Source organism: Chelonoidis abingdonii, chromosome 2 (assembly GCF_003597395.2).
Source record: "Chelonoidis abingdonii isolate Lonesome George chromosome 2, CheloAbing_2.0, whole genome shotgun sequence".
Classification (NCBI taxonomy): Eukaryota; Metazoa; Chordata; order Testudines; family Testudinidae; genus Chelonoidis; species Chelonoidis abingdonii.
In genome coordinates, this window is record NC_133770.1 from 18,253,838 (window position 1) to 18,270,162 (window position 16,325).

The window sequence follows — 16,325 nt, forward strand, 5'->3', positions numbered from 1 at the left end:
TCTTTACAGTCATAACCTCCATTGAACACTCCAGAAAACAGAGAGTATCTTGCAGAAATCATGTTTGAATCTTTTAACGTACCAGGACTTTACATTGCTGTTCAGGTGAACAAAGTGAATCTATACTTCTAAAGTATGATATAGCTAGAGTATGTATGTCTTCTGCAAGCATATACCTGAAATGTTTGAAGCAGGATCTTCTAAGATTATCTGTTAACGTGTTCTATCCATATCTAAATATTAACTTTGTTTCTTATCTAGGCAGTGTTGTCCTTAGCCGCATCTTGGATTTCACCGCAGGTTGGTGAACGTACATTAACAGGAATAGTCATTGACAGTGGTGATGGAGTAACGCATGTAATTCCTGTGGTAGGTGGTAGGATGCAGTTTAAGACCTTAAACTGTTTGTGTGACTGTGAAAGTTTTCTTGGTCTTCAGTTAATAGACCAATTTTATTTTTTCTGGATTTTGTGGATATTAATTGTGACACTGTGGAGGGGTATTGGAGGTTAGGGAAAAGGAATGTGTATCTATAATGTGTTAAAGGGACACTATCATATTAATTTTAGGACCAAACTATAGATAATGCATTAGAAATTTATGCAGTAGAGGATATGTAACTATAAATCAGATTTTTAAAATTTTAAACTTTATAGTGGTGATATTTATACAAAAGTCAGCATTTTTCAAATGAGTTTTTTTAATATGGTTACAGTAGTTGTGGTTTTGAAAAAATTGAAATCCAAGTTCATTAAATACCATTATAGCTCTTTCTCTTTGAGGTCAGTAAGAATTGCCATTCTGGGTCAGACCAATATGTCCATCTAGCCTAGTATCCTGTCTTCCGACATGAAGGCCATGAAAATGGAGTCAATATGTCTATTGGAGATTCTTATTCTTGTATAAATCCTGTCCATGCATCCTGCTGTATCCAAATTTTTCCCATGACCAATATTTGTTAATACTGCTCAAATCTGGAAAGTTGGTCAGTGTAATGGATATTCTCACATGATGGAGAGATTTCATCTTTGCCTCAATGTGTAGCACTTTTCTGTGCAAGTTCCGTATCCAAAAAGTTTTTGGTTAGAATACTATATAAATGTCTATCTTTCGAATATGCAGTATTTCCTCATGCTCTTGTAAAAAATTTAGAGTACATGTTGCTTGTGTGAAACAAAGGCAAGCTTATATAAACACAGAACAAGCGTCTAGTCCATTTCTAATTGCCTAAACCTCTCAGGATACAAAGATGTAATCATTATTTATGCGCTCTAATTTCTGTTCCAATTATGGCATCCAGTATATTTGCGAAACAGGTAATATGTCTGAATGACATCTAAGTACTGAAATATATTACAGTGCTGTGGGCTTCATTAACATTTTTAAGCTCATTGCATGTTGGTAGTTATCTATACCCTGCAGTATTTGCTATATGGAACTTAAAATGGGAACTACTAGAAACAACACAATCTTGCCATATGAATAGTCATTGCTGTATTTACTATTATTAGTTATGGCCAATATATTACTCTGTTCCTTTTTCTCTTGTCTTTATTTATTGCCTTTTTCAGGATACATTTTAAAACATCTCTTTTCCTGACTGTGTTTTTTGGTCACTTTCCCTTCCTTTAATAGTTTTTGTTGTTGTTTCTTCGGTATTTTTGTAACCTTTGTTTGTCTCTATCCATTTTTAAGTCTCATGCAGGATACCTGCTTTCCTTCTCATGAGTACTTTTTGCCTTTTTAGATCTTTCCTGAAAAAGACCTCATGGTTGGAACGTCTTTATCTTTAGCATGCATTTAAGATTATCCTTTTTTTTTTACATTCACTGCTGATTTTTGTATTAGATAATATTAAGCAGCAGCATCAGTTCTGCAAATAGTAATCAAGGGCCTTAGCATCATTAGGGTTTACAAATTTGAGGGCACTTTGAAAGGTGCCAAAGTTTCACTTTTAGTTTTTTTTAAAAATCCAAGAAGCTGCTGGGTAAAAATGAACATTATATTCTGCTGTTAACTTTTGGTACTTCATACACCATCTTTTTCGAAGCATTTTTTTTCCATAGGCAGAAGGCTATGTAATTGGAAGTTGAATCAAACATATCCCTATTGCAGGTAGAGATATTGCATATTTCATTCAGCAGATCCTAAGGGAGAGGGAGGTGGGAATTCCCCCTGAACAGTCTCTGGAGACAGCAAAAGCCATAAAGGTAAAAATTTGATGTGAAATTTACCTTTCTTTTAAGAGAGGTAGATTTTTGTGTTTTATTTTAACCAGTGGCCCTTTTTACATATACAAATATAGGAATTGTCTAACTATAATTTCCCTTCTATATAAGTTCTTCACAAAACGAGGGAGAAAAGATGTAAAGGAGAAACAAAGAGAAATATGAATAATCATCACGCAAGACTTTTCTTTAGAATTAATATGTACTTGTTTTAAAGGTGAAATTCGGATTTGATTCAGGCTTTAGAGTTTGCTTCAAATTTGAACTATGCTAGTTAAGAAAATTCTCCATAAAACCTGGACCTCTGAGTCTTGCATATATTGCATAATATTACTGGGATGATCACCTAATTCTGATCATGCAATGAAATGTGTACAGGTGGACCCTCTGCTTTCAGAGACCAAGTGATTTCAGTGACATTCCATGTAAGCTAAGGAGTTGGCCAGTATGGAGCCCCTTTGAAATCAATGGGCTCTTGTGCATCTCTTAATGCAGGATTCGGGGCCTTACCAATTGATTATGTAGGATTTTTCCTGAACACTCTGTGTCTTAAGAATAAAGTTAGAATTGTAAGAACAGTAGTTACCAAGTGTGAACCCTAGGTTGGTAGATTTAGACCTTGCTTTTGATGCTCCAATTAAGTAATTTTCACTGTTTTTATGAAATATTCCTTAGTGTATTTAATAATTATGTATGATCAATTTAGGCAACTTTTAATGCAGGGTATTTCTTTACAGGAAAAATATTCTTACATTTGCCCTGACATAGTAAAAGAATTTGCCAAATATGATATAGATCCACAAAAATGGATCAAACAGTACACAGGCATCAATGCAATCAACAAAAATAAATTCATTATAGATATTGGCTAAGAAAGGTTTCTTGGACCTGAAATTTTCTTTCATCCTGAGGTAAGAATGACAGTGCCTAGCAATACTTTTTTTTTTTTTTTTTGCAAAAAAGCGCAATATAATTCTTGATGCAAGAGCACCACCTTGTGGAAATTATAAATACCAGTAAGTCTTGTCAGAGAGGGCTGGAAGTTAATATATGCACGGAAGGACAATAATAGGTAAATAACTGCCTAATCCTTTGTTTTTCCTGTGAAGATATATAATGTCTAAATCTTTCAGTTTTTCAGAAACATCAACTAAAACAAGAAAAATTTACCTGAAATCTCAGATCTTGACTGAGGCTTTTTCTTTTTTTTTTTTAAATACTGGTTTAAATTAGCAAACTTCATGAATTTTATATACAGCATATTCAGCTGTATAATCAAACCCTTTGAATATCACTCCTGCTTATAGCAATTTACCAGAAGTAGTATTTTAATTCTTGGACACTTATATTTGAGGTGCCTTTTAGATAAGGAAACTCCAATGAACAGATCTTCTTATAGTGACTGTCCTTGTAAAACTGAAGGCCAGGAGTAGCTAGGAGAAGTGTGGGAATGTCCTACAGAAATTATTTATGTGATAGAAACCTCCCCCTTTAGAGTAAAGAGCATATACCATCCTAACAGCACCTTCCTGCCCTGTGATTTGAATAACGCGTTTACCCATCTGATAATGGAATTATGTGACCCATAACCAGAAATATTCCTTGATTGTATAAGCATAACTGACATGTCATGATGCTTCCCACCTAACAAACAACCCACCAGCAAGTAGCTCAGTTGCGAGAGCTGTGTCAAGTAGGCCCCTCACGGTAGGAGAAAGAATCCAGTTTATATGACTGAGACAGGGCGAAGGCTAGGAAGGAGAAGGAAGCAGAGATGCTCACCTTTCTTCCAGGCAGACAGCCTGTGTAGTGTATCGTGTAGGTGGTAGGTAGGCAGGCTTCTGCAAAAGACCTTGGGTGAGGGGAAAAGGACATAATCGATATGTTGAACTTGTGTTAAACAGCTTAACCTGAAGAAATAAAACTGAACCCAGAAAGGAAAGGGATGGAAATCCTGTGGCTGGAAAGTGTTTTCTGGTACATGGGCCAGTGAGTTAGCGCACCTTCTTGAAGTCATGGAGTATACTGCAGTGATTCTGGACAAAGCTAAAGCATCTATCCACTCTGAAAACAGTTACTCTTCCTGCTGGGTGTATCTCATTTAGAGCTCTTATAGGGTACACAGAAGGATTCTTTTGACATCCAAACTTTAAAGTCAAAAAACCCAGAACCCTTTCAGCATCTGTGCAAATGCTTCATGTTTGGTGTAAAGTCAATCATGATCAAAACTGGAGAGATACTGAACATACAGCTAGATCCAAGCTGCAGCGTGATCAGGAAAGAATAGAATAATGCTGGCTACTGGCAGTTGTGGAGATCTGGTACTGACTAATACAAAAATCATATATCTAAAGGGGGGGAAAAACAGGTGCAAAGTGTGGGGGAACTTAATGTTACAGCTGCATCCATCCCCATTAAAGAAACATTTATTTTCATCTCATCTCATTAATACTGCCCGAATGTTACTAATGTATGTCACCAAGAACTGTTGTAATTGGAAGGAAAGGTTGGCCCATAAGGGAATCTCTGAGAGGTGATCCACAATATGAAAAAGTTTCACCCATATGTGTCATCTTATGGGTTGGCACTGGTTTCAGACAGCACCTCTAAGCTCATATTCATCCCTAGCATCTGAGTGAAGGGCGGTGATTCTTGAAAGTCCTAAGATCTCTGCTCACTTAATTTTTTAAAATGTTTTTAATCATTCTTCAGGCCCCTACTCTACATTATGACAAAAACATGGCAGGCTGGGTGTAGTTCCCTCTGGAGCCCTCTAACACTGATCTTGACATGACAGGAGGCCAAGTGCACTGCCTGCGCTACTCCAGAATCTGGGAGCAAAGAATCACTGTTGAATGTCTGATCCCTACCCCAGATTGAATTGGGTTGGCATGTCAGCCGAATGTGTCAATTCTGGTAAAACACAAAACTAAACAAAAAATGCTTCAGTCCATTCATGCCACACCATGATGCAGGGTCTACAAGAAACATATCCTGTGACATTTTTAATAAACACTCCACAGATGGTCCCAGCTGTAGTGAAATGCTTTATTGTCATCTATTGGAGTGACTTGCTGACTGACTTGTAACTCTCTATTACTCTGCCACATGTGAGCAAAGTCTATCATTAATTTAGGCTACAAGCTATTAATGTGTAGTGCTTGTGTACACATACTCTTGTTGTCACTTATTGAGCTAGAGCAAGTATAAATAGCAGTGTAGCGGTGGGAACGTGGGGAGTGGTAGTAAAGAGACAACAGAGCTGTGCCGAGTACGTATCCTTGGTTTCAAGAAGGTTTGTATTCGGCAGGGCTCGCTGTACCTCTGCTGCCACTACTAGTGTTACTGTGTCTACACTACTGTTTATACTCTTGCTAGCTCAGTGATGGCCAGCTCAAGTATGTACATGTGAGCAGTGGAATCACATCCCTAGCTCGTAGTGTAAGACAGCCGTAGAAAGACCATGTCTATTAAGTCTAACTTACATAAAGATATTGGCAAAGAGTCCTGTGGTACCTTATAGACTAACAGGCGTGTTGGAGCATGAACTTTCATGGGTGAATATCCACTTCGTCATGTAGTGGAAATTTCCAGGGGCAAGTATATATATGCAAGCAAGAAGCAGGCTAGAGATAACGAGGTTAGTTCAATCAGGGAGGATGAGGCCCTCTTCTAACAGTTGAGGTATGAAAATCAAGGGAGGAGAAACTGCTTTTGTAGTTGGCTAGCCATTCACAGTCTTTGTTTAATCCTGAGCTGATGACCTCAAATTTGCAGATGAACTGAAGCTCAGCAGTTTCTCTTTGAAGTCTGGTCCTGAAATTTTTTTGCTGCAGGATGGCTACCTTTTAATTCTGATATTGTGGGTTCAGGGAGATTGAAGTGTTCTCCTACAGGTTTTTGTATATTGCCATTGTCTACTGCAAGACAAACCCAAGGAAAAAACCAACAGAACTCCACTCTCCATCACATACAATCCCCAGCTAAACCCCCTCCAACACATCATCATTAGGGATCTACAGCCCATCCTGGGCAATGATCCCTCACTTTCACAGGCCTTGGGTGGCAGGCCAGTTCTCGCCCTCAGACAACCTGCCAACCTGAAGCATATTCTCACCAGTATCTGCACACTGCACCATAGTAACTCTAACTCAGGAACCAATCCATGCAACAAACCTCGATACTAACTCTGCCCACATATCTACACCAGCGACACCATCACAGGACCTAACCAGATCAGCCACATCATCACTGGTTCATTCACCTGCCGAGAGAGATAGAACAGGTTGGCGCCATAAGGGAATCTCTGAGAGTGCATCACATATGAAAATTTCAACCCATATGTGTCCATCTTAGGTTGGCACTGGTTTTCAGACAGCACCGTCTTAAGCTCATATTCACCTAGCAATCTGAGTGAAGAGCGTGATTCTGTGAAAGTCCTAAGATCTTCTGCTCACTTAATTTTTAAAATGTTTTAATCCATTCTCAGGCCCTACTCTACTTATAGACAAAACATGGCAGGCTGGGTGTAGTTCCTCTGGAGCCCTCTAACACTGATCTGACCATGACAGTAGCAAGCTGCCTGCCTAGCGCTACTCCAGAATCTGGGAGCAAAGAATCACTGTTGAATGTCTGTCCCTACCCAGATGATTGGGGTTGGCATTCAGCCGAAGTGTCATTCTGGAAAACACACACAACTAAACAAAAAATGCTCAGTTCATCAGCCACACATGATCGCAGGGTTACCAAGGAAACATAGTCCTGTGACATTTTAATACAACACTCCACAGATGGTCCAGCTGTAGTGAAATGCTTTATTGTCATCTTATGGGTGACTTGCTGCACTGACTTTGTAACTCTCTATACTCTTGCCACATGTGAGCAAAGTCTATCATTAATTTAGGTACAAGCTATAAGTGTGTAGTGCTTGTGTACACATACTCTTGTTGTCCACTTATTGAGCTAGAGCAAGTATAAATAGCGGTGTACGGTGAGGACCGTGGGAGTGGTAGTAAGAACAACAAGAGCTGTGCCGAGTACGTATCCTTGGTTTCAAGAAGGTTTGTATTCGGCAGGGCTCGCTGTACCTCTGCTGCCATACTAGTGTGTTTACTGTTGTCTACACTACTGTTTATACTCTTGCTAGCTCAGTGATGGAGCCGTCAATATGTACATGTGAGCAGTGGAATCACATCCCTAGCTCGTAGTGTAAGACAGCCGTAGACAGACCATTCTATTAAGTCTAACTTACATAAAGATATTGCAAAGAGTCCTGTGGTACCTTATAGACTAACAGGCGTGTTGGAGCATGATTTCATGGGTGAATATCCACTTCGTCATAGTGGAAATTCCAGGGCAAGTATATATATGCAAGCAAGAAGCAGGCTAGAGATAACGAGGTTATTCAATCAGGGAGATGAGGCCCCTCTTCTAACAGTTGAGGTAGAAATCAAGGGAGAGAAACTGCTTTTGTAGTTGTACATTCACAGTCTTTGTTTAATCCTGAGCTGATGGTGTCAAATTTGCAGATGAACTGGAGCTCAGCAGTTTTCTCTTTGAAGTCTGGTCCTGAAGTTTTTTGCGCAGGATGGCTACCTTTAAATCTGCTATCTCTGTGTCCAGGGAGATTGAAGTGTTCTACAGGTTTTTGTATATGTGTGGCAATTGCCGTACTGTTCTCTGGTCTCGCGCGCTTCTCTCTTCTCTGGGTAGGTTCAGGGCGATATTGCTTGCCTCTGACCAGTTTACACTCCCCTAGTGTCCTTGAGGAGGGAGTGGAGAGGGAGGACCTGGGCCCGCCTCTACTCCAGGTCCACACCCAGGGGCCCTGGGGTTGTGGTGAACCACTTGACTAGCGTTTCTCTTCCCCTGGGTTACTTCCCTACTCATACCCGTCAGCTTGTGAAGGGCTTCTCGCTCTCTTCTATACAAGCCTGGTGCCCCTTACCTAGGGTTTCTGTTGGGCTTCCCAATCCACCGCAGCACTCCTCCAAACCTTTCATTCTCTCTGGACAAACTCTGCTCTTCTGCATACTGCACTCTCTCCATCCAACTTTCCTCCTTCAACTACCACACCCTGTCTTGATGAAGCAGGGGTTTATATCCCATGATGGAGTCAGGTGCTCTAAGTGAGTCAGGTGCTGTAAGTGGAGTCAGGTGCTCTAAGTGAAGTCAGGTGCTCTAATTGGAGTCAGGTGCTCTAACTGAAGTCAGGTGCTCTAATGGAGTCAGGTGCTCTATTGGCCACAGCTGTTCTAGTTAATCTAAAGCAAACCTTCCTCCCTTGGCAGGGAATAAGGCCCCCTGCTAACACTCTTATGCTGCCCTCTGGCCATGCTGTATCAACAATGCCATTCCTCAATACTGATGTGTCTTCGTTTAATCCCTTTCCCGTAGGGACTGTCCAGTTTGGCTGATGTACATAGCAGAGGGGCATTGCTGGCATATGATGGCGTATATTACATTGGTGGACGTGCAGGTGAATGAACCGGTGATGGTGTGGCTGATCTGGTCAGGTCCTGTGATGTAGATATGTGGGCAGAGTTGGCATCGAGGTTTGTTGCATGGATTGAGTCCTGAGTTAGAGTTACTATGGTGCGGTGTGCAGTTATGGTGAGAATATTCTTCAGGTTGGCAGGTTGCCTGTGGGCGAGGACTGACCTGCCACCCAAGGCTTATGAAAGTGAGGGATCATTGTCCAGGATGGGTTGGAGGGGTTTTAGCTGGGGACTGTATGTGATGGCCAGTGGAGTTCTGTTGGTATACGGCTACCCCTCTGATAAAGATATTGGGACACTTGAATGTTTGGATACCAGGGCGTTTGGCTCTTCAATTTCAGAGGATGTTAGCCAGGTTTGCATTTAACCTAGTGTGTGCTTGGGCATGTACAGATAAGAACAAGACTTGTTTTACCTCTTTTTGTTGTTGTAAAAGGGAATTAAACTAATGTTAATGCAATATTGGAGTGATCCATGCTAACATTGTGGCTCTCTATCCACTCTAGTGGCCAGATCATTTGTATAGGTTTGAGTCTGCTACTGCCTCTGAGCTAGTGGACCTTATTCATTAGCTCAGTAAACTTTCAGCTCCAGAGATCCCACGTTCAGTCCCTGCAGACAGCAGAAGAGGAGCATGGTTACATTAGGATTAAGATGGCTAGCACTGAAGTCTGAAAATTCCAGATCTCTCTTCTGCCTCAACGTTAATCTATCCATGCTGCATATTTGTTATATCTTCTTCTGTCCCTCTTCCTTAAATGTAAATACTATTAATATGCGCAATATGGCTGAGTTTAATATTGCAGAAGAGCTCATAATTAATTTTCCTAAAGCATGAGTGCTTGATTTCTCAATCTTAATTTTTGTGTACTTCCTAAATATATACATACACATGCACTCTCTCTCTCTCTCTCTCTCTCACTTTAGTTATTGTGTATATTTACATATCTGTAGATAGACCCTCAATATATCAACTCTTTGCAGTGAAATACACGATTTGGAGTTGAGACAGGGCAAATATTAAGATTAATCTAAAGATTTGAGAGTGAAACGAAGCCTATATTTTGCTACAACAGTAAAAAAGTTTAACACCTCTGTGGCATTATTTCCCTTTTATTTATATAGAAAAAAGTTTATTTTGGTCACTACAAGTACATACCATATTTAATAAGTAGAAACGACATCAGTCCCTGTGAATTTTTTACAGAAGAATGTTGCTGTAACATATTGTTCATGGAAATTAACTGTAGAGTCCTCTCATGTCATTTGTATGTCTGTATTCCACTTCTTTTAGTTTGCTAATCCAGATTTTATGGAATCCATTTCGGATGTAGTTGATGAAGTTATACAGAACTGTCCCATTGATGTTCGTCGTCCATTATATAAGGCATGGTCTTTTTGGGGTAAGACTGACTCACTTCACCTGAAAATTAAAGGTCCATATTCTCACAATGAACTATTTAATTATGTAAGTTCTATTCTTATCTGGTATGGGAAGGGAAAGTTCTGGGTATAAGTACCACTAGAAAAAAACTTTTTGGGGGAATACAAATAACTTGGATTTCTCATTGAAAGGTACTTAGTATTTACTGCTTTTCATTTTCGAAGTACTTGAATTCTTGCAAAAGCAATGGAGGAACTGAGCAGAGAAGTTAAGTAATGTGCCCAAGCCACATGTGGAGTCTGTAGCAGAGCTGGGATTATAACTTGAGTTCCTAGAAATTTATTAATATACCATGGTTTGGAAACTTGTATGTTTTTGTTAATCTTGACTCTTGCATTTCCTCCCCCACCATAGCTAAATACTGAAGCTAGATATTAAAATATGTAAAGAAGAAAAAATAGTGACATAATCCAGGCTGTCAACCCTGTATAGGTTTATCAGACTTCAGCCAAGAGAGATCTTTGTTAGAATATTAAAATGGAGATTTCTTAACTGCAGCCCATAAATCTTCAGTCTGACTTTAAAACATAGGCCTGCAGTGAGCTTTCTCTCTGAGTTGGAAGGATAACCTGTGTTGCTCATTGTTTTTCACCATTGCAGCTGTAGGTTGCTTTTGGTCACAAATGGGCAACAGTGATCTCTACTCACTGTTTAAGATCTCACTTGAAAAATAGAGTTTCAGGGTGCAGTATCTCCCTGCTGCTTAGAGTGACCAGATGTCCTGATTTTATAGGGACACTCCCGATTTTTGGGTCTTTTTCTTATATAGGTTCCTATGGCCCCCCCACCCCGTCCCGATTTTTCACACTTGCTGTCTAGTCACCCTACTGCTGCTGCACTGTGGGATCAGCATTAGGTGTGAATCTGTGTTCTGTTACGAGACTTGAAGTCTAGCTCCCAGCTGAACTATCCTGACAGCTTCTGGTAGCACATTCTGCTTCTGAACTAGAGAGCCATGTCTCTTTCCCAAGCTGTAAGATACTCTCCACAGTATGTGGCACAAAGGAGTTCTACTTGTGCATATCTTTTGGAATGTGGAGGGTTAAGAACAATTATGGATGGTGGAAAATTTTCCTCTGATGTCTTCTAACGTATGTCATTTTAAACCCTTTCTGTAGATTGCTTAAAAAAATGCACTGAATGATAGGTAGGGGGCACTGTCTGACCATCATACTGTGGATATTTTCAGGTCCAATAACCAAATATGGTGATTTGTGAATTACAAATGAGGATTTATTCTGCAGCGGTTCTCAGCTCAATTGTCATCAGTTTTCTTTTCTGCATTTTTGGTTATTCCAAAACTATGTGAAGCTTTGGAAATGTTATTGAGAACCTTGCTAATCTGTGCTTTAGCAAATAGAAAATCCGCAGTTGGCAGTTTAATGGGAGTGCAGAGCAGGGAGGCTGGCAGGAGGGGCCAGTGCTGGTGATGATGCCATTAGGTCCATGTCACATCATCTCTTGGCACTGAGTTTTGACTACAGAAGTTAAGCAACTTATTTCTATCTTTCTTCCTGCTACTCAGCATGGGGCACACCATCCTATCAGTATTGTTGCCGTAGTACAGCCACTGCAGGAGCAAGGAGGAACCCTTCTCTTCCTCTTCAGTGGCAGCTCTTAAGAGAGCTTGTGTCACTTCTTTACTCTATGACGTTCAGCCCAGCTCTTGGAAGAGATTAAAGATGGCGGCTGCTATTTCCCTGTGCTGAGGAGAAAAGATCTCCTGACAGCTCCAACCTCCACTTGTTCTCATCCAGTGAGAAGTGATGTGCATTCCCTTAGCAGGCTGTGAAGTGTATGACTACATACTGCACATGGATGACTAAAAATGGTGGTGATGGACACATGCTCCAAGTACAGTGTGTTCAGATGCTGCGTAAAGTATCTTAGACTTGACTTATCCACACAGTCTGGGTCCTTTCAAGGCTTCTGCTTATGCCAAACTCTGTGGTGGTTTTACAGTTCAGACAAATGGGGACTAGGACTGAGCAATGCTCATTTTTAGTTTGTTACAACTGGAATTTGACCCTTATTCCTTGTTATGAAGAACTAGTACATGAACCAGTTACATCACCTAAACCTTTGCTGTTACAAATTATAAGTGAATGGGGACTATACCCAAAACAAATGTCTGCTTGTACAAATGTAGTGTAAAAAGTAGGTTAAACTTTACATTGTTGTTATTTGAGATGATCTGAATTAATTTGTATGATCTTGGAATTTGCTAACAAATTGTTAAATTGATTCTGTTGCAATGTCTTAATTTATTTGGACATTTGTTCAAATATTCTACGGTCTGATTAGAGACTTACTATTGATGTAGTCTGGTTACGGGCTTGACATACTGTGCCTCTCTTCTTCTTAAGGGATGTGTACAGTGGAGATGGAGGTGTCATTTCCAGTTGGGGTAGACATATCTGTGCTAGCAGGCTAAAGACAGCCGTGAAGCTGTGAATGCACAGCCAGTAGGGCAGGCTCGCTGCCCCGAGTGCAATCCCATCTGAAACCCCAGGTGCATACTTGGGGCAGCCTGCAGGTGCTGCTACGCTGCTGTTTTTAGTGTATTTGTGTGGGTATGTCTACCCAAGCTGGAAATTACACCCAAATGTTAAGTATGTACTGAAAATGTACTTTTAAGGGAATTTTAAGTCCTGTTTATTCATGTCTAAAAGTCAAGTTTAGTTCAGAAATACATTGTTGATTACAAGGGATCCTCCTGACATGCAGTGTAGTTGTAATAGGATTTTAATCAAATAATTAAAATATGGCTCCAGTTGTGACTCAATTTATTTACCTTTACCTCTAAATAGGTTGTTTTCCTACATTGAAGTTTGGGGAGAGGAAACAGTCTAGTTGCTTTCATAGATTAATTAAAAGAATAAGCAAACAAATATGAAGCTAAAAAAATCATATCTAATTCACTTCTGACTTCCCAAACTAATGAAATATAACACAATGAAATGATCTAATTAAGGTTACAATAGAAATTCAATCAATAGATCAGTAGTTCAATTTAATCAGCTCACCAATACAAAGATTATTAAATCAGTTTATAAAGTTAACATAAGAATTACTTCAGTGCTTCCAAGGGAATTAAGGAAGAATGCCATTCTTTTATCTAATAAATTGGGCTAAGAGTCTGCTAAAAGCAGAATCGCTACAGTAGCACAGCTGCAGCTGTAGCGTAGATGTTTCCCATGATGATGGAAGGGGCTTTTTGGTCTATGTAGTTAATCCACCCCTTGATGGTAGCTAGGCTGACAGAAGAACTGTTCCATCAACCTAGCCGCATGGACACTGGGGTTAGGTCAACCTAACTACGGTGCCCAGACATGACATTTTTCACACCCCTGAGCAAAGTAGCTAGGTCAATCTAATTTTTAAGTGTACACCAGGTCATAGAACAGCAGTCCCCAACATGGTGCCCGTGGGCACCATGGTGGCTGCCGGGGCGTCTAAGTGCACCCGCGTACTGGCTGGCGGATGAGAATCTGCCGAAATGCCGCCGACAAGCTGCGTCATCCAGAGGCGTCGCTGCCGAAGTGTCACAGATTTTTGGTGGTATTTCAGCGGTGATGCCTCTGGATGATGCAGTTTGTCGGCGGTATTTCAGCAGCGATGCCTATTGAGGTTGCTGCTTGTCGGTGGAATTTTGGCGGATGCTCGTCTGCCGCAACGGTCCTCCATGGCTCATTGTCAGGTGCCCACCAGATGAAAAAGCTTGGGGACCACTGTCATAGCATCTGGAATTCATGTGATTGGTCTGAGCTAAGAACTAGTTCTGGTGTCCTAAATAACTTGAGCTTGTTTCATGTGCAAGGGGAGGTGGTCGTTTTCTTCTATTAGTTGTAGACTTAAGGCTTGGCTTAGCTGATGGTTAGTCTTTCACTTCTTCTCCGGATGGCTGGTCCAGGGAAGATAGCAGGATACAGGTTCAGGTGTTGATGTGAGAAAATCCCCGCTTTCCTTCTGCATGGTTAGTCTTGTAGAGGGTTCAGTGTCTCCTTGCCTCAGGGTCCATCCTTTTCCACTTAGAGATTCCAGTATGTTGGCTATAGCTCCTCATGGGCCAATCATTTCGTTTCTTGATCTGAGGTCATAGTAGAAGATTCCAATCAATATTTTTTTGCAAAATCTGTTGCTGACCATAAGCTGATGTCTTCATTGTAAGCAGCACATGTAAGAGGCTAGTATGAGGAGATGGTAAGAGACTTCTGTCTAATGGAATAAGGCCCATTCTCACTTCGCTAAATATAATTAAAGGTTAATTGTCAATTATCCTTTCACATACTTCCACTCATTCCTTGTGACAGTAAACATGACAGGGCAAAAGGGACTCTGAGAGGGGGCCAACCCCAGGATGAGTGCATGGCCTACTCCAGTGCCCTTTCACCTAAAATCAGAGCTGCTTTAGCATTCCTTAGTATAAACTCCATTTAGCATTTGACCAAATAAAGTTATCCAAGCCCAAACTCAAGTCTGGACCATGTTCCCTACAGCAAGGTACTGTCTAACCTTTTGTCTGAGTGTAATACTTTGTGTGGATAATTATCCGAATCATAATATTTGCTATTTGTATATCACTTTATCTTAAAACTACTTTACAAATATTAACCCCATAACATCTCTGAGAGGCTGGTAAATATTGTCCGTTTTAACGGAGAACTGAGACAAAGAAATTAATTGACTTGCTTAAGGATTCTGGAGGATTCTCTGCAGCTTGAGGTCTTCAAACCACAATTTGAGGACTTCAGTAACTCAGACATAGGTTAACGGTTTGTTATAGAAGTGGATGGTTGAGATTCTGTGTCCTGCATTGTGCAGGAGGTAAGACTAGATGATCATAATGGTCTCTTGTAACCTTAAAGTCTATAAGTCTGAGTCTAAGTCACATGTGGCTTCAACTGATTTTCCTTTGTTGCCTAGCAATAAGTCCTATTAGTGCATCATGCACAGCTTGCATCAAATTTCTGTGGTATGTTCAACCAGTTTTATTTCAGATAATCAATAGGAAGGAGAGACCCATTTGACAAGCTTTTGAAAGTGAAAAGTTGAAACTCTGGTAAATATGAAAGGCAATGAAACCTGTTCAGCCTAGTACAGCAAGGGCTGGGAGATGTCTCATCTGTACAATCTCTCAGACTTCAGTATCCCAGGGGGTGTTTGCTTAATGTAAGTGTAAGGGAAGTCTTTTCTTCCTGACGGTCAATTGAGAACAGTGGTTTTCAACCTGTGGTCCTTGGACCTCTCAGTGTGTGCAGACTATGTCTAAGATTTCCAAAAGGGTCTGTACCTCGATTCAGAATTTTGTAGGGGTCCACAAATGAAAAATATTGAAACCCACTGCTTTAGAGGGTAATGTGTTCTCTACTTGGAGGGGTGGAGTTAATTTTCCTAGTTGTCCCTGAAATGTGAACTCACATGGGGCTCACTGTATTGTTCAGTCCATCCCGTGTAGCTAGTCTTGCATATACACCTCTACCTTGATATAATGCTGTCCTTGGGAGCCAAAATATCTTACCATGTTCTCAGTGAAACTGCGTTATATCAAACTTGCTTTGATCCACCAGAGTGCACAGCCCTACTCCCCAGAGCACTGCTTTACCGCGTTATATACGAATTCGTGTTATATCGAGTCGCATTATATCAGGGTAGAGGTGTATATGTTATTTGTCGATTAAGGAAAAGTACTTTTTAAAACCCACTTCTTGTTTAGGACTATCTTTTTGAAAAATAAGATCTTTTAACTGGATCTGTCTTGCTCCTGAGAGATATCATGATAGTGTTTGCAGTGGGTCCGGTGGTCTGCTTAGGTTTCTTCTGAGTCTACAGATTCTCCATGTTCAAGCACAATATTTTAAAAATCTTGATTAAAAGAATTACCTGGATGAGAACAGCTGTTTAGACTTCACCTTCCCTGACAGGCTTCCTCTAGAAGGTTGAAGAATTCCAGGGCATGTCACTGTGGTGAAATGCTGAGCTTTTTAGTATGACCAGTCTTTTTTAACATGCTTCACAGAAGTCTTTTGCTCCAGTAGCGTTTGGAATGTAATGCTGAGTTCTACCTGGTAAAATATCCAAGACAACAGGGTTTTGGGGTTTTTTAGTGTTTACATTTTTTTTTTTTGAGGAGGATGGTGTTGGCAATTTGCTTTG

At 40.4% G+C, this 16,325-nt stretch overlaps 1 protein-coding gene across 1 annotated transcript in view; it reads left to right on the plus strand.

Moving 5' to 3' along the window:
- LOC116817569 (actin-related protein 3B) overlaps nt 1–16,325 on the plus strand; it is a 34,038-nt gene that overhangs the window by 12,680 nt on the left and 5,033 nt on the right. Inside the window, 5 exon segments of the mRNA XM_075062189.1 lie at nt 10–105; nt 262–369; nt 2,067–2,210; nt 2,966–3,139; nt 10,020–10,112. Of these exon segments, the coding sequence (XP_074918290.1) occupies nt 10–105; nt 262–369; nt 2,067–2,210; nt 2,966–3,139; nt 10,020–10,112 (615 nt within the window).